The sequence below is a fragment of the Stenella coeruleoalba genome (assembly GCF_951394435.1).
Source record: "Stenella coeruleoalba genome assembly, chromosome: 1".
In the NCBI taxonomy this organism is placed as follows: domain Eukaryota; kingdom Metazoa; phylum Chordata; class Mammalia; order Artiodactyla; family Delphinidae; genus Stenella; species Stenella coeruleoalba.
In genome coordinates this window covers 165,365,074-165,391,424 of record NC_137169.1, presented here as the reverse complement: position 1 = coordinate 165,391,424, position 26,351 = coordinate 165,365,074, and the positions used below count along the sequence as shown (strand labels likewise).

General features: G+C 47.0%; 1 protein-coding gene across 2 annotated transcripts; it reads left to right on the top strand.

The window, feature by feature from the left end:
• The first annotated feature begins 6,954 nt into the window (after positions 1-6,954).
• On the top strand, positions 6,955-22,990 carry IRF6 (interferon regulatory factor 6). Of its 2 annotated transcripts, none has more exons than XM_079926096.1 (8): positions 6,955-7,111; positions 11,628-11,804; positions 15,370-15,574; positions 16,594-16,722; positions 19,152-19,310; positions 20,347-20,739; positions 21,485-21,603; positions 22,259-22,990. In XM_079926096.1, the coding sequence occupies exons 2-8, from the start codon at positions 11,631-11,633 to the stop codon at positions 22,481-22,483; spliced, it is 1,404 nt and encodes a 467-aa protein (XP_079782222.1). In that variant the 5' UTR covers positions 6,955-7,111; positions 11,628-11,630; the 3' UTR covers positions 22,484-22,990. The 2 variants fall into 2 exon arrangements, with proteins under 2 accessions (XP_079782222.1, XP_079782221.1); XM_079926095.1 differs by having other exon boundaries at positions 6,955-7,197.
• The last annotated feature ends 3,361 nt before the right edge of the window (positions 22,991-26,351 follow it).

The window sequence follows — 26,351 nt, the reverse complement described above, 5'->3', positions numbered from 1 at the left end:
GGCCTTCCAACTCATCTCCCTGCTTGGCCATTTTCTCTTTTCTCTTTATTTTAAACACAGCAGCCAGAGTGATCCTGCAAAACAAGTCACCCCACGTCACTTTTCTGCTCAAAACCCCTAGTGGCCCCCTATCTCTATCAGAGTAAAACCTGCAGCTATTAGATCTCAGATCTCACATGCCAACCGTCTCCCCTCTCTCCTCACTCTGCCAGACACTGGGCCTCATTCTGACCTCCCTGCTCATCCTTTAAAGTGTGCTCTTACCTCAGGGCCTTTGCACTTGCCAGCCTCTCTTTCTGGACCCATATTCCCTCTGTTATCCCCAGGGTTCCCTCCTTCATTTTCTTAGATCTTTACTTAGATGTCTTCTTCTTGCTGGTTAGTCTATCTAAAATTTTACTTCTCCCTCACCCCCTCCACTTCCTGACCTGTTGCCTTGTTGTTCTTAGAACTTATCACCAACTAACACGCTTTACTTATCGTACATGTTTATCTTGGTTATTGTCTATCTCCCCCACTAGAATATAAGCACTATGAGAGCAGAAGTTTTTATCTGTTTCTCTTGCTCACTGCTGTATCCCCAGCACCTAGAACAGAGCCTGATACATAGTAGACACACAATAAACATTTGTTGGATGAGTGAATCAAGTTTCTTGATTCAATAAACATTGGGAAATCACAGAATGTTTTTGACCAGAACAGTAAACCGATCAGAGCTCACAAAGGGGCTTAGGCTAGATTAGGGTAGGGGATAGGATGGGGCCACAATAGTAGAAGGATACACATGTGAAAGTTTAAACAGAGGGCTTCAGTAGGAATAAAAGAAAACAATAGGAGGCAGTAAGTTTCATGAGGGTAGGGATTTTGTCTGGCATATAAGAGCCGCTGAATAAATATTTACTGAAGGATGAATGAAGGAATGATACTTGTGTCTCATGTGGGATGCACCCAGGGCTCTGGTTTGGGTCTGTCTTAGAAAAGATATAAATCCTTTTTGATCTTGAGTCGGATGTGCTCGTGGTCAGGGGTTACACGAGATCAACACTGAGCTCTTATATCTGTATGTACATCTTCCCTTTCTTCCTGGATTGGGCTAACCCTCCATGGCATTTAGTCACCTTGTAGGCCTCAGTTCAACTCAGACAAATTGGGATTCAGACTGTGGTAACTGAGGAGGGGGGTCGAGCTGTAGGTGTCTCGGAGCAGCATCCAGATCGAATGACCTGTTTGAATGCTATACAACCAAAGTTTTAAGTGATGTGGAGAAATTAGTGTGGAAGGCAGCCCATAGTGTGGAAAATCAGCGTGCCAGTCCAGAGCCACTCAAGACAGAGGAAATCCCTGTGGACACCATCTTTACCTTTTCTGCAGAACTATAGGTAATGGAATAGGAGGCTAATCTAGGTTGAGGCTGTGTATGTGGATACTGTTAAGAGAAAGTTCCCACAGTGGAGGGGTGGAGGGATGGAGGGTACTTGGTCAAAGAACCTCTCATTCATGCCCTCCCTTGTCTGCCCTTTAGTTAGCTACCTCTCCTCAAAGGAATTATACTAGGCTCTGATATCCACACTTGGACCTTGCCCCTAATACAATCAACAGAAATGAGGTGCTTCACATTCTCCCTGCCCCAAGAATAAATATAAGAGTAACCCATTCCTGAACTCTTCGGGTTTTAATTAAACCAATGCCTGGTGCCCAGAACTATGCCGGATCCTTGCCTAAATATGGGAGGTGCAGCAGTGGAGAAGACATACATTTGCTGCTTTACTTATTTGTTGCTTTACTTATTTCATTTAATCCTTTTGTCAGTCCTGAGAAATAGGCAGTATCCTCATGCATGAGTTGAGTAAACTGAGGCCCAGCCAGCTCACACAGCTAGGAATTGAAAGAGGGGAAATCTGAGACAACTTTTGACTAATTCCAAAGCACAGGTTGTTTTTCTGAGGACGTCAGTGCTGCCTCTATAATTTACTTGTAGAACTAGGAATTGTTAGAACTGGAAGGTGATTGTGGGATTTGTTCAACTCCTTCAGATAAAGGGGCTCAGGCTCAGACAGCGACGGTGACAAGCTCTGCTTGTCACCAAGTACCAAAGAAAGATCTGACACCCAGGTCTCTCCTGAGTCCCAGGTGCTCTTTCTTCTTTCTTTAAAAAGAAATACTGATGATAATGTTTTTCTTAAATTTTATATATATCTGCTTTAAAAATTAAATAGTCCTGAAACCTTTATAATCAAAATATCAGCCCTCCCCACTCCTTATTTTTGTTAACATAATATTTCATCTCCTAATATTTTCTGTTGAAATCTTTCATCCATCTTATCTCCCCGCCTGTGCTTTTGTCCTCTCTTAACCTTGTGGGTTAAAATCTTTTTTTTTATTCCTTCATTGTCATTTTACTGGAATGGCCTGGGGAGGGAGACAAGATAAAACACATTTGGTCAATCAGTCTTATTGAACAGAAGTCCAGTTTTTCGTCTCACTGACCCCCAATGATCCTGTATCCCCAGGTAACTCATTTTTCTGAAGTCAACACATTCTCCGCTGCTCACGGAGATCACCCTGCCCCTAGCCCTGTGCCAGGAGCTCCTGACTTACAGGAGTTCCTGTCTGGCCTGTGCCTTGCTGCCCTCAAGGACTTGACTGAGGCCTGGAGAGAATGATTTACAGGAGGAAACAAAAAGCAGATAATAGCAGTGAGAAGCCCTCCCATCCACACAGCGCTTGTCCAATTTCAGAGAGCTTTCATATCCACGATCTCATATCATAGCCATAGATAATCACAGGATAGGTAGTTTGGTGCTGACCAAAGTCAAGACACTGCTCTGTCCCAACAGGGAAACATATTTGAAATCAGGACTATGAACCCTCACGTTCATGGTACTTGTAACTTCTTGTTTGGCTCTTTTATCTGCAGGTCCAGTGACAACTTTCTTTGCCAGGGGAGATGGAAGTGGACTGTTAGATTGGTGCTGAAGGGAAGAAGTTTGGAGGGAGGGCCCCAGGTGGGCAACGTACTTCCAAGGGAGTTACTGAGCCTTCTTTTTCCTCCTCCTCCTCTTATACAGATCCAAGTTTGGAATAAAGAAAGCTGCTTCTCTGAGAACACGTACCAGTGCTCAGCTTGGTCCAAGGATAAGAAGAGAGTCAGAAACAAATAATTCCGAACACTTCAGTGGAGAATTCTCCTAAAGTCCCAAGCCAAAGTCTGTTTCATTGTCTGGGTTGGAAAGTGAGATTCATTTATGGATTTCTGCTGCCGCTTCCGTTGCAGAAATCTCAGTGATTCTAGGATTTGGCTTGCATTCTGGGATGCAGTCTATGGAGGGTAAGGGGACAGAGGAAGGGGCAACACCAATGTGCACTACAATTTAGGTTGTTGTTCAGGCAATGCGTTAGGCCCACCTGTGGCCCCAGTACCTTGAAACACTTGATGGAGCCAGAGATAAACCAGGGCACAGAAAGGACTGGGGGTAGACCTGATGGGTTCCAGAATTGCCTTCCAGAGGCTGGCTGGGGTCTGAGTTCCTCTGAGAGAGCACAGAACTGAATTGTTTAGCTTGAAGTCCCTAATACCCCTTCTTCAGCAGCTCCACTGACGTGCAGCCCGGTCTCTGAGATTATTCGTTGTCACTGATTCCAGGAACACTCTCCACTATAGCGAGCCATTGGGAAAGGTTCCAGTTGCCATGCCCTCTACTCTGCCAAGGAGAGGGTGGGATTTGGGTCACATTTGGGCTTTATTGTCATATGTTTGATACTGCAGAGGCTAAAGCCACAGGGTGGTGAAAAAGACCCCTCCTCACCAGGTAAGAGTTGCCTGGGAGCCAGAGAGGGAAATTCCCTGATTCCCTGTAGTTGTGAATCACGGCCTCTGTGCTCAAACGTACATCTCACTGCCTGAAACTCAGGCTCACAAGTGACTCAGTAATGCCTCACCTGAGCAGGGACATAGGGCAAAATGCTGGGAACACTGCAGGCTCAAGCCATACTGGGGATGTCTGAATCCCGTGACAGCTCTTTTGAGAACATAGAAGAACTGATTCCTCTAGAGCCCTTGCAGGGACTCACAAGGTGTTCTTCTTCCTCAGACCAAGCAGATGAGGTATGTCTCAAGCAAAGGAGACTTCAGGGTGGCCTATTGCCAGCTCTCATAATTTGAAGAGCCAGAAATTTCCTCCTGATCTCTACCTTAATTCCTCCGGCTTTATTCCCTTTCATTGATTCTTCAGTAGAGTGATACAAGAGTTGTTCACCATAGTATCGACAGTGTCTAGAAGCATGGGCAACTTTAAAAAAAAAACTTAACGACCAGTGCAGCACAGTCAGAATAGAGTCTGGCTGGGGTGCTGAACAGGGTCCAAGCGGGAAGAGCTCTGGGCTTGGGTTCTAGTCTTGGCTTTGTGGCTAATTTGCTATGTGACCTTAAGCAAATCACTTGACCTCCCTGGGCCTCAGTTTTCTCACCTTTAAAAAAAGGATATTTGGACTAGAGGTTGCAAACTCGTATGCCTACAGAATCGGGAGATTAAAGTAAATGAGTGAATCCAATATGATGGGGTTGTCCTGACTGCTACCTGTAGACTCTCTCTAAATGGGCAGCTGTTGCCTGTTGGAAATGCTGACCTAGGCTGTCCAGAGCATTTGACTCTTCAAGAGATGCTAAGGATCTGGATGTTTATGTGAAATCTCCCAATGTTTAAAAAACTGTGTGGGGGACTTCCCTGGTGGCACAGCGGTTGAGAATCCTCCTGCCAATGCAGGGGACATGGGTTCGAGCCCTGGTCTGGGAAGATCCCACATGCCGCGGAGCAACTAAGCCCGTGAACCACAACAACTGAGCCCGCATGATGCAACTACTGAGCCCGTGTGCTGCAACTACTGAAGCCCATGTGCCTAGAGCCCGTGCTCTGCGACAAGAGAAGCCACCACAATGAGAAGCCTGTACACCGCAATGAAGAGTAGCCCCCGCTTGCCGCAACTAGAGAAAGACCATGTGCAGCAACGAAGACCCAATGTAGGCAAAAAATTAAAAAAATTTAAAAAACCAAAAAACGTGTGGGTCAAACAAATATCTCTAAGCCAGTCTCATCCCGAGACTAGAGGATTTGAAGGGCCCTCCCAGCTCAAATTTTCTGATTCTAAAATATGTGTCTTCCAGGGAATTCCCTGGCAGTCCAGTGGTTAGGACTTGGAGCTTTCACTGATGTGGCCCCGGGGTTCAATCCCTGGTCAGGGAACTAAGATCCTCACAAGCCACACAGAGCAGAAGAAAAAAAAATGTGTCTTCCAGAGAAGATCGCTAAGAAATCACCTTAGTTATGGTAATTTCAGCTACTGGAAAAGTGAATGTCCGTGTGTGCACTCATACTTGTATGCCATTGGGCTTTTGGCTCCCCTCAAATGACACTCCCCTGGTGGTCTTCCTCCATCACACACACCTGCAGTGGACTGTTTGCTTGGTCTCAGGAGCCCAGCCCTGGGCCAGATGGAAGATTTGGCTTGTCCGGTGAGCTCATCAGCAGTAATAGACTGGCTGTGCTGATGAGATAGCCCTTCCCTTCCCCTAAGTGAAGGGAAGAGTGGCCACAAGCAGTGACTGAGACAGAGGCTGCCTGAGTCAGGATCTGGACCTTGCTGCCTTCCCAGGCCTTTGCTGGCTATGTCACTAGGCTGAGTTGGGACTAGGAATCAAGTCCACAGTATTGCACAATCACATTCTGAGATACTGCAGGTTATGGGACCTCAATATCTGAATTTGGGGGGGGGACATAATTCAGTCATAACACTACTCCATCATGGTCTCTAACTCATTGCTTTAAACTCCAAAACCTAAGTACCCTGCTTATGCCCCTTCTTACCTGTGACAGCCTAGTGCTTCCACATCTCATGTGCTAGTACACAGCTCACTGTAAGCGTGCACTTTACATGGACTGGAGTTCTCTGCAGTGGGAAAGGTGAGGGAACTTTTATCAAGCACCTGTTAGGGGACATACAGGCCTTGAATTTCACGTAACAGTAGATGTCTGTTTATTCCATGAGGCAATGCCAATATGGTACTTTTTATCCTCACACCAATAAAAATGGTATTTATACTGCACTTGGAAAGTGCCAAATACTGTTCCAAGCACTTTATATGAAGTAATTTTTTGAATGCCCACAACGCCCCTTTGAGGTGGGTACTATTATTTACCTCCTTCTACAGATAAGAAACTGAGGCCCAGACAGCTTAAAAAACTTGCCCAAGTCTGTAGTAACTGATGGAGTTGGATTTGAATATCAGTAGTTGGCTCCAGAGGCCATGCTTTTAATCATTACCTGATAGTATTTGGAAAAGGCAGGACTATTATTCTCATTGAATAGATGAGGAAACTGAAACTGAGCAGCTAAGCAACTCACTCAGGGTCATAGGGGTAAAAGGCAGAGTGAAGGCAGAATTCCTGCCCTGTAAGCCACAGGGCTTCCCTCACAAGGGACCAAGTGTCCTGAGTCCCTTCCCAATACCCCACTCCACTTACACAGGCCCACAGGTATTAGGGCCAACCCAGAATCTCTAAATCCTTATTTGTAGTTAACCGTCTCCATACCGCAGGGTGATTATGGGGCATGAAGGAAGGGAGGCACCTTCTCGACTTAGATCTAAGTCTTTTCGACTTATTTTTCCTCCCAGTCGCTTCCAGTTCAGAAGACCACTAGCCCCAAGGGGTCAGGTCTAGACCCCAGTCCCGGAATTTTCTCAGCCCGGATTAGAAGCGGGGGAGGGCGGTGGGGAAGGGGCTGGGGGGGGGCTGGGCTGCCCTGGAACACAGAGTATCATATTTCTCGCAACCCGCCAATCCTGAACGCATGGGGGCGTGGCCACACCTGGGAGGCGTGGCCGGACGGCAGATGGGTCCGCGGCGTCCCGAGGCGAGGCGCTGACGTGAGCTTGGTTTACCTGGGCGGGGAAGGTGAGGGCCGGTGTGGGACTGGGAGCGGAGCCTGCAGTCCCTACCTGCGCAGAGCCAGGTGTTGCTTGCCCAACCGGCCGAGGAGAGCAGTGGCGACGGGTGATCCTAACTGGGACTTGGTTCGGAGGGACGTTCGCTTCTGGCAGCCGGATTGAAGAAAGGTGGGGGCGCCAACGTCTGGAGCCTCGCTTGAGGGAGGGAGGACACGCCCGCCGGTGAAGAAGCGTCCCCTCCAGAGTTTGTGGGGGTGAGGAAAGCTTGCTTAAGGACATCTGTTTGTTTGGGGATACCCTCTAGGGCTGGGTGCCCATCGCTCTGCTTCAGGTAGCTTTCGGGCGGTCCTAGCCCGGGGGCGCTGGGCCCTTACCGACCCCCTACTTCTGTCGACTCCCTTTCCCTCCCGCCCAACTGGAGTGTGCGGCTCTCGGGCCCCTACCCACCAACCGTCGGGGAGCGCTAAGGCTCCTCCACCACGCTGGTCCTCCCAGCTCACCGCTCCGCAGGCCCCTGGATCCCGAAGAGGGGATTTCCCAGGCCGGCCGGCCGGCCCTTGATCTTGGTGGGTGTTTTGGGAAATCGCGCGTCGGGGCGGCCAGTAACTTTAGCCAAATCTCTCCTGGGATTTGTTTAGCACAGTCAGGCCCCTGCCCTGGGCCTGAGAGACACCCGTGAATTTCCAAGTAGCTAAGCTACTTGCCGGCGAGGGTGGCGCCGGGCGTGGTTGCTCGCGGGGGTGAGGCCCTCTTCGCCTGAAAGGGCTGGAGGCCTGGTATAGACAAGTGGGGAAAGTCTTCCAGGCCAGACTGGAAAGCAGGCCCAGGGTGCCACTGTTTACAGGGAGCCTGCTGTGTGGGAAAGGGGTCGTCCCTACCCCAGCCCTGCTCTCTTGGTGGATGTCACAAGTGGAAGCCAGGGAAGGGAGAGGAAGAAGGCGTCTGAGTAGGGGTTGGTGAAGGCTGGTGTTGACCCAGGAGAGTGGTTTTCGATGTTTGTATAATGCGTGACAGCAGCGCCTATACCCTGTAGCTCCCTCTCTCCAGCCCCCAACTTCAATCAAGCAGGGAGGCAGGGCGTGGGAATTATGGCTAGAGGTCCAGAATTTACCCCTAAACAGGGCTAAACTAAATGGAGGGAAGACTGGGGAACTTGGAAGATGGCATTTCAGGTCTCTCCAGGAGGAAGGGAAAAAGCAGGACCACGCCTGTGGCCTGTCTGCAAGAAATGAGGGTGTGTGTTTTACTCTGAGCCAAACCATTGACGACTGAATCTTGGCTTTGGGGTGGCCATGTTCCTGGAAACTAGTCTGGGCAGGGGCCGCAGAGGTGGCAGTACAGGTGTTTGTAGGGGACCTGTTCCCTGGAATGGGGGTGTGAGAGAGGATGGTTTATACCTTGGGGAGGTTGATAGTGTCCCTGCTCAGTGCCCAGTATGAGGGGAGTGGATGGGCTAAATCTTTGTTCTTTGGCTAGTTGAATACCTGTTGGAGACACAGGCCTTGAATTTTGCTGTGATGGCAGCTAGAGATACCAGAGCTGAGTTAAACTAGGCTAAGCTTGTTCTGTGGGCATTGGGATTTGGGTGGTGAGAGTGTTCTGAAAGAGAACTCTGGTTTAGGTGTGTTTAAGGGTGGGTGTCATGCAGTCTCCTCCCTAACCACTTCGTTGGCCCTCCATGCTGCTTGGATCTTTGTTGATGTTTTTCATTTACTTTCTTGGTGTATAGAAGAAGGGAGGGACTTAGAAACCTGGGTGCAGTGGCAGGATATGGTACAGCAGACTCTGACTGAGAAGTGTTGGGTCCAGGCCCCAGATAAAACACTTTGCTGTGCCTCAGTTAACCCAGCTGTAAAATGGGGATGATAACAATGGGGATGATAATTTCATTATGAGGATGAAATCAGACACGTTAAATAAAAGCGCATGTAAAAACTGTTAAGCCTATGTAGATAGAGGATTGCTGTTACCGTGGTTTCATTAGTTGAAGGCCATCATCTTTTATATCTCCCAGTGGCCAAGAAATGTCTTAGCTTCCTGTGGTTAAAAAAAAATACTACGTAGTGTTTTGTTTTTAAGTTGTGAATCGAAACACGTCATTGTAGGAAAATGTGAATCGTATATAAAAGTACTTAGGCACGTATAAAATTCACCCACAGTCCTGTCACCAGGTAACCACTAAGAACTTCTTGTTGCATTGATGTATTATTTCTTTCCCTTTTCAACAATTCTCAGTGCTTATGTACACAAGTGCATGTTATGGTACAAGATGGAGACACTACTATACAGTCAATATTGTATGATGCCTTTTCCCCCCTTAAGTACATATTTAAACATTTTCCCAAATCCAGTAAACATTCTTCAGATGCCTCGATGTTAATGGCTACTTGATATTGCAGCCTATGAATGTCTAATTAGATATTTTTCTCTGTGATTTTGGTTGGTTCCAAAGTTTCCCTCTCTGCCTGTTCTTATAGTCTTAGGTGCTGGGTGGCTGGTGGAGGAGATCTCGGTGGACTTTCAGAAGGTGGAGAGGGTTAGCTGTGATGGAGGTGGGGCATAGAGGAGGAGGAGGCTGGGGCAGCGTTGCTCCTGTGTACTGCCATCTTGGGAGAACGCTGAGAACGCAGGGCTCTAGATCTTAGTCATCGACCTCTAAGGGCGGCTGCCTCTCCCTCCCCGTCACTCTGTGCAGTTCCTTGCGTTGGCCTGGTTGCCTTAATTTTTTTTTTTGATGTGCTGTGGATCAACTAGGATAAGCCCTTTTCTTCAAAGCCCATGATCTGTCAAGAGGTGGATTTCACGTGTCTGCCGGGCCTCGACACAAGACTGACCAATATTGCAACATAAATTCTCGAAAGTCCCTCACTAGGTGGACCAGTTTGCTGCCCATTTCCCTGTTCTCTTTGTTCTTCCCTTACCCCATCCCCCTTCCCGCAGGCCAGGACTGAGGAAGAGAAGGCTAGAACTTGCCCTGGGGAGAATATGCATTCCCTCCTCCTTATAAGGTAAATGTTCTCTGTGGTTTGATAGCTTGACTTTGCTGTCCTACAGAGCAATCTACATCAAGGCCAAGAACATGGGGGTGGGGGGGCCCTTGAATACCGGGTACTACCTCACCTGCCCACTGTGAGCTGCTCCCAGGGGGGAAGGTTTCAGTTGCAGAATTTGGTAATTGGGTCAGAAGGCTCAGGTGAGAGCAGGTCCTGCCGTGTTCTTAAAGTGCCAGTGACCGAGCTGGGTTTGAGTTTTCCCGTTTGCTGGGAGCCTGGCTGGGGAGAGAAGTGGCCTTAGGACCCACCCCTTAAGCTAAGTTCCTCCGAGGGGGAAGCCTTCGGCTGACTCAGCTGGTGTGGTTTCTGAACCGCGATCCAGGTGGGAATCTTTCTGGGTGGGAAGGTGACTTATTTATCTTCCTTTTCTCAGGTCAGTGGATGTTTGAGCAATTCCAATGTGGATTTCTTCAGGGAGTCTGATGAGGACATTGTGTTTAGTAACTAATGTCGCTCTTGTCACACAGTAGCTGACGGACAAATATTTGTTGAATGAACGTTCTTTTGCAGGCCTGTCTTTCTCACCTGAAGTAAAAACAAAGAGAAATGAGAACGCCAGAAAATCTAAACACAACACCCCAGGCAAACACTTCTCCGGTAACTGCTTTTTCCTTTAGGCACCCAATCTGGGCAGGCCTTTGTTTCCCGCTGTGAGTGCTGGCTGCCACCGAATGTTATCTGCTACGCTATGCCCTTTATGAGAATCAATTGCAGACTTTACCCAGGCTGGCTCCAGCAACCAATCAGTTCAATTCAGCCTCTGTGGGGAGGTAAACAGACCCAGGCGAGGAGGCTGTCCTAGCAGTACAGAGCTTGTCTTATGACTGGTTTTAGTATTCTATAGGGTTAGGAACTGTGGTATTTGATCATTCTAGGGCATCTTAGCTTTACCAGACTCAGATACAGGGCAGGGTTCTTACACTTTGTCTCCAGTGCTCCCAAGCCTTCTCCTAGACACTGGATTGTCATGGGGATAACCAGCTCAGACCCCCCCGCCCCACCCCGCATTTGGGTGGCCCAGAGAAAGGAAAACTGACTTGAGGCCCAGCTCTCAGATCCCTGTGGATACACTGCCTGCTCATCTATGTAAGTGAGGACTTTGGAACCAGGGACCATCCCTCGCCTACTTCTCTCTTATCACGATGCTGTCATTTCTTACTAAAATATTCCCATTCACCTTAGTTGTCTAAGAAGAGAGCATGCTTCAAGTTCTTGCCTATATACCTGCTGTTTCCATAACTTTTTTCTTCCTTCTCCCGAGATGAGATTGAAAAGAGCAGTTTCTCTTCTCTTCCCTTGGTACTTGCGGAAGGACTGTTTTCCAGCAGGGATGACATCATCTCTTTATTTTTCTGCCTCAGGATTTAAATAGAAGAAATGTGATCTACTTACGTGATAAGTCTGATTTGGCTAGAGCATGAAAAATAAATGGCTTTGGAATAAGAATCAAAAGAACCTTTTAACCTGTTTTCTTTTCTTCCCCACCTGGCACAGTTTATTCCCATATTTAGTTTCTTTGCTGTAATCTAGTGAAACTGTAGCTCTATCATATGGGAACAGTGGCTGGGAACTTTTCCCAGGGGCTGGCCTAATTCTCCTCTCCCCATTTCTTCCCCCTCCCGCCAACCCAGATCATGGCTCTCCACCCCCGCAGAGTTCGGCTGAAGCCCTGGTTGGTGGCCCAAGTGGATAGTGGCCTGTACCCTGGGCTCATCTGGCTACATAGGGACTCCAAACGCTTCCAGATTCCCTGGAAACATGCCACCCGGCATAGCCCCCAACAGGAGGAGGAAAATACCATTTTCAAGGTAAAGGTATTCTTTTACCATCTGACTTGAAGTGTTTTCCAGTTCTCTCAGACCTTTCTGGTTTTTTGTTCTTCTGTTTTCAATTTTGGCTTGAAGAAGGTACTAGACCCAAAATGCTCATGCAACAAAGAGAATGTTTATGATGTGGGGCGGGGGCAAACTTAGCAGGCATAGTAATTTCTCTTGTTGGGGCATGTCTGTTATGGTTGAGGCCATTTATTCTTTCCCATTGGTCAAAGCTACTCAACTCACATCCCAAGGGATCCCAGGTGTGATTGGCTAAACTCCTGTAAGTGCGTGTATGCTGTGGTTGTTCTAGAGCTCCCAAGGGTCAGCCAGCAATCAACCCTTCATTCGCTCAGGGCTCTTGCCCTGGCCCGGGAATGGCTGTCCAGATCAGGGCACAGCTACTGAGTGTTAGCAGGCTCCTAACAGCCTGTAGCACGGGTGTCGAGGGCCCTTTGCAAGTTTTTCTTTTGATGTTAAAACATTTTGCCCCATCCATAACCTCCACTTAAAAATGAAAGGCGATTTAATTACAGGTTTTTATTCTACAAATATGTTTTCTTAACTGAAGAGTAGCTCTGATGTGAGAGTTATTTTGCTTCACTGAAAATAAGATTGAATCACATGGCATTTCATAAAATGTAAGTGAAACCAAAGTCTAAGACAGAAGTAGGTGGGAAGCTAGTTGTGGGAAGGGGTATTATGTGGTTTGTAACTCCGCAGCCCATGCCTCTGCTCCAGACCAGCTTCTCTGTGCCGGTCAGTCTTCCATCTCATGAGTAGCTTTAGTTCCTGCACTCCCAAGACACGGAGAAATGAGTTTCCCCATTTCTTCCCTGACTATAAGCTGGAAGTCAGAAGTGAAATCCAGTCCCCACCCTGAGCCCCTCAAGATTGATGCTCCAGGTTCTTGCTGAGACTGGGCCAGGAAAGGTGGGCTCATACCTCAAAGGAGAGCCAACTTAGAGTTGTTTCCCACCCAACTCAATTATATTGGGTGTAGAGATGAGAGGTAGAGAAAAAATTGGCCTGTGAATACTTAGAAAGTAAATGAATGCTTTTAATGTAAAAATTAAATAATGACATGAAAGTGGTAAGGAAAACATCTGTAAATCAGCACCAATTATTGGAGCTGGCATCAGAGGGGGATGGGCCTGCCCTGGCCCAGCTGGCCTCTCGCTGTGGCCTTGGTCTGAAACTGGACTTGCTGTTGAAGTGCCTGGTGGTGGCTGGCCGTTGGGGAGGAGGCTGGTTCCTGAAAGCTCCACTCGTGAGAATGTTCTGTATGCTTAGGGCTTGAGGAAAAATTGGCTGCGGGAAGCTGCTTTGTCTTACTTATATCTGTGTATCTGTTTGCAGAATGCTAAGGGAGGGCCTGGGTGTCAGGAGAAGAGTGAGGGTGCTTTCACAGATCCCAAGCTCTGACAGGCCTTTGGCAGGATATGGGGTGTGGGCAGTTCTGACTAGCATTAAGTGGGTGCCCGCTGCCTACCCTAGGTCCGTTATCTCATTTGCTTCTCGACAACACTGTAAGGGGGGCGGCACCCTCATGTTATAGATGCAGAAGCTGAGTCTCAGAGGGGCTATGTAACTTGCCCAAGTCACACAGCCAATAAGTGGTGGGGTTAGGGTTTGAACCCAGGCCTATCAGCTCCCCCATTATCAGACGGCCCCTCCTGACCAGGAGCTGGAAGACCGGGCTTCAGATCCTACTACCATCACTTGCATGTGTGGTCTTGAACAAGTCACATAATCTCTTGGGGCTTTAGCTTCCCCTTCAGTAAAATGGGGCTAAAACCAGTCTTGCCTGCCTCACAGGATTGTTGTGAGAATTGAGTGAACTCAGTGTATGGGAAGGGACTCATACATTGCCATAAAAATGCAGAGACTCGTGTCCATTTTAGGAAGAGAAATAGGGACCTGCCCAGTGACCAGACTCTCAGAAGCAAGACTCAGAATGGGTTTGAATAAGGGATGTTTATAAAGCACAGCGATTGCCACGTGGTGTGTACCACCCTCTGCTGCCTCAGCCTCAGGTTCTCTGCATCATCTGAGTGGGCCCTGGGGAATGGCTGTGTCGTGAGCAGGATGTTAGTCTGGCTGCTCTCTGTGGAGGGGCAGGGATTCAGGGAGCCACAGAAAGCTTGCAGACCTGGGCCAAAGTCAGCACAGCCCAAGCCAGCTGGATGGGGCCAGAGGGGGAGCGGGCACGGAGGATCCAACAAAGAGAGGGGAAAACGTGAGGAGGCAGCAGCCAGGTACTGCCAGGTGCAACTGGAGATGTGCCTCTCCGACACTAGGGACTGGTGAGGCTGAAATCCCCTACGGGGATTGGATGGAATGGAGCCTGCTGAGTGCCCAAGGGCAGCAGCTTTGTCAGACTGCTTCATTCCATACTGCGCGTCAAGTGGAGGAGCCCCCAGGTCTGAGAAGATGATAAGAAGAAATGAGTGAATTGGAGGAGAAGAATTCAGCTCGGCTATTGGGAGAAGCTTCCTCGTGATTGTGAGGCTCTGCAGGGATTGACTGAGGGAGACCAGAGAGCTCAAAGGATGGGGCCAGAAAAATTCCATTTCGGCTTGAGGAAGCGGTCTACGTTCAGGAGCGGAGGCGGGGAGTTGGGACTGGACAAGCGATATGCCCTGTCCACTTGAACAAGCTGCCGTGTACTTCCTGATCTTGAGTCCTCTGCAAAAGACATCCCCCTTTTCTGCACCAGCACATACGTCACAAGCCCTGAAGAAAGTGTAGACATCTGAGATATGTTCACAATGGGGGAGGGCTGATATCCCGTGAACAGACACATAAATGCCTGTTAGACCTGGAAATTGAAAACCAGAGAGGCGGGGCCACACTGGTTTTGGCCCAGGCCACCAGCCACTGGTGTTCCCAGCAAAATGTTCCCAATGTAGGAGTTTGAGGAAGCAGGGAAAGGCAGGTGGTGTGAGTTTATTAGGACTTGACGCCCTCAGCCTCCCACTGAGGCAGGCTGAACCCCCAGAGCGTGCTTCCTGCCCTCCTATGGTCTGCTACTCCTAAAGGTACTTGGTTTCAACAGTTTTTGTGCATCAGATGGAAGACTGAAGGGAGAGGGAACAGCAAGCCTAAATTCTTCATATCATACGGCATCTCCCTTTCTCTTCTTATTATATAAGCAATTCATGTGAAAAATAAGTCAAAACAAAACAAAATTACCTGAAATCTTGCTATCCAAAAGTTACCATTAGTATTTTGGTGTATATTTGTTCCAGATTTCTCTTTATTTTCAACCCTTCATTATGGCCATTGTAGCCTTGACAGATGATGCTGGCACAAGCACTTGAGACGAGGCTCCTCTTTTTAAAATATTGTATTTGCATTTGGCTTAATTTCTCTCAGGCCCTGCCTTGCCTGGTCCCCAGCGTGGTGTTTCCTGCTGCAGTCTCTGTAAATTGGAGTTGGGGTGATGGGGCGGTCAGGCAGGGCTGTGTGTATCTGTGTCTGTATGAGGGAGGGCGGGCACACTTTCCAGTGTTTCTGGGCAACAAGCAGGCACTCACTGCAGTTTCCTATCCCTCAGGCCTGGGCTGTGGAGACAGGGAAGTACCAGGAAGGGGTGGATGACCCCGACCCAGCTAAATGGAAGGCCCAGCTCCGCTGTGCGCTCAACAAGAGCAGGGAATTCAACCTGATGTACGACGGCACCAAGGAGGTGCCCATGAACCCAGTGAAGATATATCAAGTGTGTGACATCCCCCAGCCCCAGGGCTCTATCATTAACCCAGGTGAGACCCCAGCTGCTGGGGAGAAGGTGGACAGTGTGCCGGGTTCCGGGCTGGACCCTTAAAGTGATAGTCGACTTGAAAGTCGCCTCGCTTACAAAGTTGAAGACTGGTAAAGCAAGAAATCCTGTCCCTAGAAAGAACCCAGAGAACAAAAGATATAAACTCAGCAAAGTCTTCCTGCCCACCCAGTGGAACAGTAAAGCATTAGAAAGAAGAGGGGGTATTGAGTTCTGTAAAAAAATAACTTCTCTTGGGACTCAACACTGAGAAGAGAGGCCAGATAGTTTAGAAGAAGGAGGGATTAAAACTTAGAAGGTCTGAGTTATAAACCTCGTTCTTTCCATTTCACTACTTGTGGGACATTGAATCAAGTCATTCAACCTTTTGAGCCTCAGCTTCTTCCACTATAAAATCTGGGTTCTCATCTTTCCTGTGTATTTCAAAGGCTGTTCTAAGAATCAATTGACATGACATTATGAAGGCTATTAAGTTCTCTTTATAAATGATGGGTAAGTGATCATTTAATTTGTATGGTATTTTTCCTAGGAGAATACCACCTGATCCCTATGTTTACTCTATGTTTAGCAAGTTCCGACTAAGAGCCAGATTATTTAGACTTGACCTCCAGTGAATCTAGTGAGGCTCTGCCATGAGGGAAGGGTCTGTCTTCACATTAAGCTTACAAAGGAGAGAAGCTGTGCTCCTTGGGTCCTTAGAAGGGATGCTAATGTGTAGAAAGGGGTTTAGAGTAGGAACTAAAAGATTTCTAGGAGAAGGGAGTAGGGTCTGCAGCTCCTGGATAGGGGAGGGGATGAGAGCTTGCACTGGGGCTCCGTAGGAGGAACTGGGAGTGGGGTGAACACCCTTGGTTCCCACTCTTTGGCATTGAGGGTGCACACTGAACCCAAGGAGCCTCTGTGCTGGCAGTGCCTAGCTTGAACAGTGGGTCAGCTGCAGGGATGACAGTGCAAGGTGAGCGGCTCACCTGTGACCTTTGTGTGTGTCTGTTTCTCGGGTAGGATCCACTGGATCTGCTCCTTGGGATGAGAAAGATAATGATGTGGATGAAGAAGATGAGGAAGATGAGCTGGACCAGTCACAGCACCACGTTCCCATCCAGGACACCTTCCCCTTCCTGAACATCAATGGTGAGTGGGGTGGGGGGTGGGACAGAGGCATGGAGAAGATGTAAGGGGCTTTGATTTTGCAACCGTTGATACCATATCCACCATTGCACTGGGAGCAGCGACCAGGCCCTGTGGCCAGGCTGCCAGTCTGTTAGCAAGTAGGAGTCATAGGCAAAGGAACTCCGTAGGCATAGTTATCCCAGTGGGGTGGCTTCTAGGCAGAGAGAGCATCTTCTGAATCTTATGTGATAATTCAGAGAAATTAAAAAATTAAATTCATTCTCAATCCCGCATACAAATACACAAGCTGTTATAAATTTTGCTGATTTCCTTCAGGCCAAGTGCAGAGATCATTTTCGTGAATTGTAGGCAAACTCTTCTGCTATTTCCCTCGGTATAAATTTTCTGTCACTGCCTTAACAGCGTCTGCTAAGGCTGTATCATGGGAAACTTGTGGCTCTACAGCTCTTAATACTAGGCTCTGATAAAATTTATCTACTAGAGACTTTTATCTTTTTTTTGAATTGACTTTTTGAATTCAACTTCCCAGGAAAGATGAGTTTAGAGGTTGCAGGGTCACTGTGAGACAGAGCAGGTACTGCATCTCCCATTGCACATTCTGAGGGTGCTCAAACACAAGGTGAATTGCTCTTCCACAGCATCTTCACTTGAACTTTTCACTGACATGCTCCTAGTCATATGACTTGCATTCAGTTGAGTAGCTTTTCACTACTTTTCTAAGTTCCATCTGGCTGCTAGGGTCAAATGAGATACTTTTGCCACCTAGGAACTTTAGTATATCAAGATGATTCCTGTAGGATTTTGGAGTACCCTGCTCTAGGTGATGCCCCTTCTCTGGAGAATCAGGAAATGACTCGTATCTGTCTACTTGCCCTCCTTCACTTACCCTGTCATTTATAACTTTGCAACCAAGTGATGAGTAAAGGCAACGATCATAGAGCTCTCTCAGGTTAATACTGCTACAGCTACATTCCCACTTGGTGCAATTTTAAGATTTGGACATTTGGAAATGTGAGATCCTTTCCCAAATCTTTGGCTGACTCATTCTGCTATTCTCACCCCTTAAAAGGATGCAACCCATTTCCAGAATCCTGATTTCCCCTTTTTTTTTTTTTTTTTTTTTTTTTTTTGCGGTACGCGGGCCTCTCACTGTTGTGGCCTCTACCATTGTGGAGCACAGGCTCCGGACGCACAGGCTCAGCGGCCATGGCTCAGGGGCCCAGCCGCTCCGCGGCATGTGGGATCTTCCCGGACCGGGGCACGAACCCGTGTCCCCTGCATCGGCAGGCGGACGCTGAACCACTGTGCCACCAGGGGAGCCCCTCATGTCTTTTTTCGGTACGTGGGCTTCTCACTGCTGTGGCCTCTCCCGCTGAGGAGCACAGCCTCCGGATGCGCAGGCTCAGCGGCCATGGCTCACGGGCCCAGCCGCTCCGCGGCATGTGGACCGGGGCACGAACCCGTGTCCCCCGCATCGGCAGGAGGACTCTCAACCACTGTGCCACCGGGGAAGCCCCCCCTCATGTTTTTTTAAAGCTAATGTTGTGTGGCCTTATGTTATGGGCCACCTTGGATCCTTTATGGAAACATGTGAACATATATTAAAAATAAAAAAGTAAAATACATAGATATAACCAGACTCGTACACAAAGGGTCAAAGAAACCTTAACCTCTGTGATTTCAGAGCTGTTGGGCAGAGGAAGAAGAATTGTTGAAGAATAGATGCTTAAAAGGTGAGGCTAGGAGGAAAAATCTGTAAACTTTGGAGTGAGCCAACTTTGACAATAGCAGGGATATAGGATGTGTTTTTCATTCTCTCTTTTAAAAGCTTTAACTGGATACTTTTGAATAAATAATACTCTTACATGGTTTAAAATTCATAATGGTACAAAAAGGAAATCAGCTGAAAGGTTTTCCTTCTAACTTGTCTGAACAGCTCCTTCCCTGGAGGAGACAGATCTTTCCAGGTTCTTGAGTATCCTTCCAGATGTTTCATGCATGTAAAAACGTATGTGTTTGTTTTTAAAGGAATTTCTATATATTAACACTTATTCGAAGCTAATCAATCAATTTAGTTGAGTTCATTTTATGGAAGACAACCAGTTTCTGTTTAATCGCTGGGTTCAAATTTTGTAACAGGGAGTCTCTCATTCATGCCTGCTCTAATTTAACCCCAGAGAGTACCCACTTGTCTGTTAATCATCAGCAAATGCATGTTTTCAGAATTATGAGTTTATGAGAGAACTAATAAGATTAGGAAGCAGAAGCAGGGGAACCTTATTTCTTTTGGTGTTTGTTGGGGGAATTACTGATGGGCTGCCACACTGAGTCGTGGTCCAGTGTTGGACCTTTTAGATTTGAGAGCTTCGGACCCAGGTGATATGCACGTGTGGTGCTCCTGCCTGCTCACCCACATCCTTCTTTTCTAGGTTCTCCCATAGCACCAGCCAGTGTGGGCAACTGCAGTGTGGGCAACTGCAGCCCCGAAGCAGTGTGGCCCAAAACGGAACCTCTGGAGATGGAAGTACCCCAGGCACCTATACAGCCTTTCTATAGCTCTCCAGAGCTGTGGATCAGCTCTCTCCCAAGTAAGTGAGCCTTGATATTCTAGGTGGATCTTCAGTTCCTATTACAGTCCATTTCCTGCCCCACCTTCTGCCTCCATTTCTTTGCCATGTATAGAATAGTCCCCCAGGCAGCCTCTGTGTCTGGTTCCTGGCTGGCTGATGAGTCACCAGCCCATACCTACTTGCCCATGGGGGTTCTCTGATTGGTGCTGTGCAGCTCTAGGTTACTCACCTATTAGGTGGGTGGAAGGCCTGGGTTTATCAGTTTGCCCAGGGGATTTGAGGACAAGGTCAGTTGTGGGTTGGGGAAGTTAATGACTGGATTTGATCAAGGAGGCTCTTGGGTTTTGAGGGACTTTAGGACCCAGAGAAAATCTCTTTCTGAATGGGGTACAAATTGATCTCAGTGAAGAATCATTGTCATTGCACCTCCCTTTCACACTACATATGGTAGGGGAGGTGCCAGGGGAGTACTAGCATTTTGTCCAAGAGGCTGATAGCTTTGATAAGACCTATAGGGTTCAATGGACACTTGCTGAGTGAAAATTTACTTTGTTGTGCACTGTGTCCTTCTGTGATATATTATTAGAACATATCAACAGTGTGTGCTCATCTGTGTAATTTTCAGAAATATGCCTTGGTATTTCTTATTGTTCCTCTGGTTTCTTTAAACAGTGAGTCAAAAATGATACACAAACCAGATGCTGCCTTAGTTTTCAGCTCCTTCCAATGCCTATTGATGTAAAGACTCAGTCAGTACAAAATGGGGAGACCAGGACCCAGAACTTTGGTTGGAGAAATTCTAGCTGTTAGGGTGTGGTGACTGAACAGTGATAGTATAGATGGAATTTGAGCTATTTGCTTCAAGGCAGCCTCTTGAGTGAATATTCCAGGGATATGTTGATGTCTCCCTTTGTTGCAGGAAGGATAACTATGGCAATGGCCTTCCTGAATGCTGGTTGAAAGGTGGCTTGATCTTGATGGACTTGCATGAGTCCTAGGGATGGATGGGCAGAGCAGCAGAGCAGGACTCTCACTGTCCCCCCTCACCTTGCAGTGACTGACCTGGACATCAAATTTCAGTACCGTGGGAAGGAGTATGCACAGACCATGACGGTGAGCAACCCCCAGGGCTGCAGGCTCTTCTATGGAGACTTGGGTCCCATGCCTGACCAGGAGGAGCTCTTTGGTCCCGTCAGCCTGGAGCAGGTCAAGTTCCCAGGTCCGGAGCACATCACCAATGAGAAGCAGAAGCTGTTCACCAGCAAACTGCTAGACGTCATGGACAGAGGACTGATCCTGGAGGTCAGCGGTCATGCCATCTATGCTATCAGGCTGTGCCAGTGCAAGGTGTACTGGTCTGGGCCATGTGCCCCATCGCTTGTTGCCCCCAACCTGATCGAGAGACAAAAGAAGGTCAAACTGTTTTGTCTGGAAACGTTCCTTAGTGGTGAGTCTTTTTTCAGACCATTGATGGTGGGAACTGCTCCCTGCAAGTATGTCTTCCTCCTTCCTGCCCCCCTTTCCTATCTCTGCAAAGATCTTAACCAAACAGTTTCTTCTGGAGGAAGTCACAGTAGAAGGGGACCTTGATTCTGAAAAAGAAAAGTGACGGGCAACAAAGAAGCGTGTTCCACTCCAAAGCTGTGCATTTGAAGCCAGTTTTAGGTGGTTATGGCTCCTTTATTGGCAGAAGAAGACAGCCTTGTTATTGCTCCCCACATTCTACCAGCTTATCCTTAACTTTGGAAGGTGACCCTGTTCATCATAATCAGCAAAACATATACTCTTCTCATTTGGGACACATTTGCATGGCAAATTTAAGCAGACATATTTAGGGAGAGCACTGAGATGTGAATTTTCCAGTGTGATTTGAACCCTAAGTCTGGTTTAAGCGGTGTCCAATAGAACTCTCTGAAATGATGAAAATGTTCTATATTTATGTTGTTCAATATGGTAGCCACTACCCACATGTGGCTATTGAGTATGTAGATGTAACTAATGTGACTAAGGAACTATTTAATTTTTTTTTTTTTTTTTTTTTTTAGGAACTATTTAATTTTAATGAATTTAAATTCAATACCCACATGTTGTGGCCAGTGGCTACTATTCTGGACAGTATAAAAGAAAGTGTTTACTGAGTAGGTGTGGAATGACCCAGTACCCCAAACTCCATGCTCTTCCATGTTCTGCAGATCTCATTGCCCACCAGAAAGGACAGATAGAGAAACAGCCACCATTTGAGATCTACTTATGCTTTGGGGAAGAATGGCCAGATGGGAAACCTCAGGAAAGGAAACTCATCTTGGTTCAGGTGAGGAGATAATAATGTGTCAACAACTCTTTGCCTTTTTATCAATGCTTTAGCCCCTAGGTCTGGGCTTGAGCCCTGAGTGAGGATCCATCAGCCTCTGTGGGTTTTAATCCCATCAGATGTAGCAACTTGAGCTTTGTGCGTTGTACAAAGTAGGACCAGGCTGGAGAATACAGTGTCCTCAAAGCAAGTGACTGATTCAGGGGAGACCTTATTCTCTTACTGACGTTAGAGTCTTGCTGAAACCTAACAGGCTATGACTCTTTCTAGCTCTTTTAGTAAAACCTTTTGAGGTACTTTTAAGAACGTGTTCTCATTCTGGAAAATGGCAGCAAGACCACTTGGGTCTGGCTGTGGATTTGTGCATCAAGACAGGCAGCAGATGAAATTCGGGTAAAAGTCTTGCTAAATAAGCAGTTATTTATTTAGGCATGTGATGTGATGCTACTTCTAGGTTCTTTACCTTCATTTGAACCAAATTCTAAAGTGAACCTGGCAGGATGGTCCAGAGAGATGAAGGCATAGTCTGTATCTAGACATTAAAGTGGTGGGTTCCCCACAGCCTCACTGGTCCTTCCGTCAATCTTGGGCCCCTCCTGCTGTTTAAAAATACCCTTTCCTCAGTGGATAGCTGTGTGCTCTGTGTCCTGAACAGGTCATTCCAGTGGTGGCTCGGATGATCTATGAGATGTTTTCTGGTGATTTCACACGATCCTTTGACAGTGGCAGTGTCCGCCTGCAGATCTCAACTCCAGACATCAAGGATAACATTGTTGCTCAGCTGAAGCAGCTGTACCGCATCCTGCAAACCCAGGAAAGCTGGCAGCCCATGCAGCCCACCCCCAGCATGCAACTGTCCCCTGCCCTGCCAGCCCAGTAATCATGAACGCCATCTTCCTTCTCTTTTTTACAATATTGTACATATGGATATTTTTTATTAGATTTAACCAGCTTTTAAACCTTTCTTCTTTCTAACAATATTAGTACTCTCTGACTCTCCAAATATGCCTAGCTTTTAAAGTTGATTTAATTTATGGAAAAATCACCCTTCATACTTTCCCTTTCTTTTTTAAACCTTCCCATGGTAGTGTAATGTAGTAGAAGGAGATTTGGCCTGGGAGTTTGGACACCAGGGTTCTAGCTGCAGCTTTGCTTCCAGTGGTGTGACCTTGAACCAAGTCATTTAGCCTCTGGGCTTCGGATTCATTACTGTAAAATGAAGGAGTTGGAATGATGCCTGAAATAATGCCAGCTTTAAAACTCTGACTCAGTGACTTCCTTCTACTTGTACAAGGCAAAACTGCCTGGAACAGAACATTTCTGCCTTGTTCTTGCACCACATTTTTTTTTTTTTTTTTGCTTTCATTAAAGTTCCCTCAAGCACTGATTTGTCCAGGATTGATCTCCGTTTGACCTGTTCTGCTAGTATAGTAAGCTGGCTCCCTGATGGGGGAAGAGGGAGGGAGGGGCGCCGGCTGGTTGCTTGGGAACCAAGCTAGATATCTAAATAGAAATAGGTGCCAAAGTCTGAAAGTCACCCAGCCTGTGGAGTAAAAACTCACACACTGAGCTTCTAAGGGGAAGGTGTTGATGTAGAGGCTTAGGGATTCTGTAGAAGAATTGGCTGTCAGGTTTTCAACTTATCACCACTGAAATACGGGCATACCTCGGAGATATTGCAGGGCTAGTCCCAAACCACTGCAATAAAGTGAATATTGCAATAAAGCAAGTCACAAATTTTTTGGTTTCCCAGTGCATATAAAAGTTATGTTTACATTATACTGTAGTCTTTTAAGTGTGCAATAGCATTATGTCTAAAAGTACAAATGTGCATACCTTAATTAAAAATACTTGGGGACTTCCCTGGTGGTGCAGTGGTTAAGAATCTGCCTGCCAATGCAAGGGACATGGGTTCGAGCCCTGGTCTGGGAAGATCCCACATGCCACGGAGCAACTAAGCCTGTGCGCCACAACTACTGAGACTGCGCCCTAGAGCCCGCGAGCCACAACTACTGAAGCCTGCACGCCTAGAGCCCGTGCTCCACAACAAGAGAAGCCACCGCAATGAGAAGCCTGTGCACTGTAATGAAGAGTAGCCCCCGCTCGCTGCAACTAGAGAAAGCCCGCGCACAGCAACAAAGACCAAACGCAGCCAAAAATAAATAAATAAATAAATAATTAAAAATAAATAAAGATACTTGATTGCTAAAAAATGGTAACCATCATCTGAGCCTTCAGCACGTCATAATCTTTTTGCAATAGTTACATCAAAGATCACTGATCACAGATCACTATAACAAACATAACAATAAAAAAGTTTAAGTATTGTGAGAACTACCAAAACATCACACACAGACATGAAGTGAAAAAATGCTATTGGAAAAATGGCGCCAATAGGCTTGCTTGACGCAGGGTTGCCACAGATCTTCAGTTTGTAAAAAACACAGTATCTGCAAAGTGCCATAAAGCAAAACGATAAAATGAGGTACGTCTGTACCACTGTGTGTGTGTGGTAGACAACAGTATGTAACTCAGTGATAACCTTTGGAGAGGATAGAGCTCTCTTGTTCTTTTTTCCCTTCTTTGAGGAAGACCTGAGAGTGAGCTGGGCATCCAGGACCAGCTCCTGTGACCACAGAGGAGACAGGGACAGTTCCTCCTTGTATGGAGATGTTTACAGTCTTCCTGTCATTTGGAGTTTTTGTGGATGGGAAAAATGGGGTGTTGAATGTGTCAAGGTCAAGGTGAAGAAGGGCTGGGCAGTGCTTTTCTGGAAATGGCTCACCTAGCACAAACCTGCTTGCCTCCCTTCCTGGTGGAGGTAGCTGGGTGTGAACATTTAAGGTGAAGAGTGTAGATTAAGGTGTAGAACATTGCAGCTATGGCTACAATTAAGGTGTAGAACATTGCAGCTGTGGCTGCCACAGACTGGTCTGATCTATTAACTTTTGCTCTGTCCCTGACCCTTTGACTCTGTTTTGTTTTTGTTTTGTGTTTTAGGATGAAATTATACATAATTTAAACTCCAGGACCTAAATGGAAAACAAGATGCTTATCTCTGGTTGCAGGTTCCAACCCTCCTGAATACTGATACCTATGTGTGCCATGCCATATTAAGAAAGTCCATGTCTGGTCTGCTACCCTTAAAGCAGGCCACCTCCTACTTGCTACTGTAGTTGAGCTAGCTGTAAAGTTGGGCTAGCTTTATTTCAAAAACCCCTCAATCACAAGTGGCAATGGACTTATTTATTTTGAAAGCTTAAGCTGTGGTTTTAGGGTCTCTAAGGGACCTAGTAGTATCTGCTGTTACTAAAGCATGATCAAGAGAAATCTGGGTGCTCAGGTGCTCAGCTGTGAGCAGAAGTTGGGCTTCTAGAGACCAGGAAATGTGCAAGGTATAGGAACTTGATATTTTGGGGGCATTCTGTTGAGTGGGTGAAGTGAGGGATTTGGTCTTGATGTCTGGCTCCCTCTGTCTCTTATCTGCAAAGCTCAAAGTTAAAAAGAACCCACAGAAAATACATTGGGAGGGCAACTGCTGGATCTGGGCTGGGCCCTTCCCCTTCTTCTGTGAGATGCTAACAGCCAGGCTGTACACCTGGGTGGGGGCCCAGAAAATGTGAGCTGGCAAAGGGTGTAGAGAACAGTGTTCTTAAGTGCCAAGAAGGATTGAACTTTTAGTATGTGACTGTAATGAAAAGCTGATGAATATGGTAGAGGAATGGATGAGTGGTTTTACGTAGTCTTAACCCAGTAGTGTAGTTTCTTCCTTGTTCTTTATCCTTTTCAGAACACTGGGAGAGTGCATGCAGGGCTCTCCACTGATCTCCCTCAGTGCTCCTTCTGTGGTCCTGATGCCAGGTGTCCTTTCTTGGAGACTCAGCCTGCTATCTTCTTTGGTGGCTACACCGCTCATTCCCTTGGTGTTTTCTACTTCCTTGCCTTCAGCTTGCTTAAGACTGGGAAGGGAGTTAGGTGGTGTCCCCAGCTTTTCATTTTCTCACTGTCCACCCCGCTAAACTAGATTAGCTGTAGGTGTAAATTGGGAGGGCAAATGTTGGATCTGGACTGGTCCCTTGCTCACATAATTAGGTCCCTGGCTATATGTTCCCATAGCACCCTATAGTTCCTCTTTCAGAGTAATCAATTCCCTTGTAATTACTCAGTTTGTGTCCTGCATGACTACAGACTTGCTGGAGGTAGGGACTGTTTGTCTTGGACTTTGCTGTCAGCCCTTAGCACAATGTCTGGTACATAGCATGTTCTCAAATATTTATTGTTAGAATAAATGCATTAACTCAATACGTCCTTCATTTCAGAAACTGATTGCTAACTACCATGGGAAAATAAAGTAAATATGGGGATGGAAAAAATTCTAAAATTAGTTTCTGCTCTGCTTCTGGCTCCACGTTAGTGTGGGAGCCCCTACAAGCTGGACCTCCTTCCAGGCTGGCCCCACCTTTACTCTACAGTGGTCTCTTCACAGTCTGAAGATGCCACCAAGGTACACCCAGGAGTGAAACTTCCAGTGTAGGTGACTGCAGTTCCCTTAGCCTCTGCCCTGCCCACGTATCAATAAATTTGGGCTACTTCTTCAGATACGAATTTTCTCAAGAAATTCTTTCCCTTCGTGGTATGGGTCATATCACTGGTAGTTAACCTTTCAGTGAAATAACTTTTTCTTCCTAATGACCTGAAAAGCTTCTGCACCTCTGCCTCTCATTTCTCATGTGAAGTCAGCAAACTGA

Bases quoted from the DNA above. Each gene is read 5' to 3' on its own strand.
- IRF6 (XM_079926096.1), top strand. From the start codon at position 11,631: ATGGCTCTCCACCCCCGCAGAGTTCGGCTGAAGCCCTGGTTGGTGGCC. The intron at 15,575-16,593 runs GTGAGACCCCAG...TTTCTCGGGTAG, and splicing joins GGGCTCTATCATTAACCCAG to GATCCACTGGATCTGCTCCT. The intron at 20,740-21,484 runs GTGAGTCTTTTT...CATGTTCTGCAG, and splicing joins TCTGGAAACGTTCCTTAGTG to ATCTCATTGCCCACCAGAAA.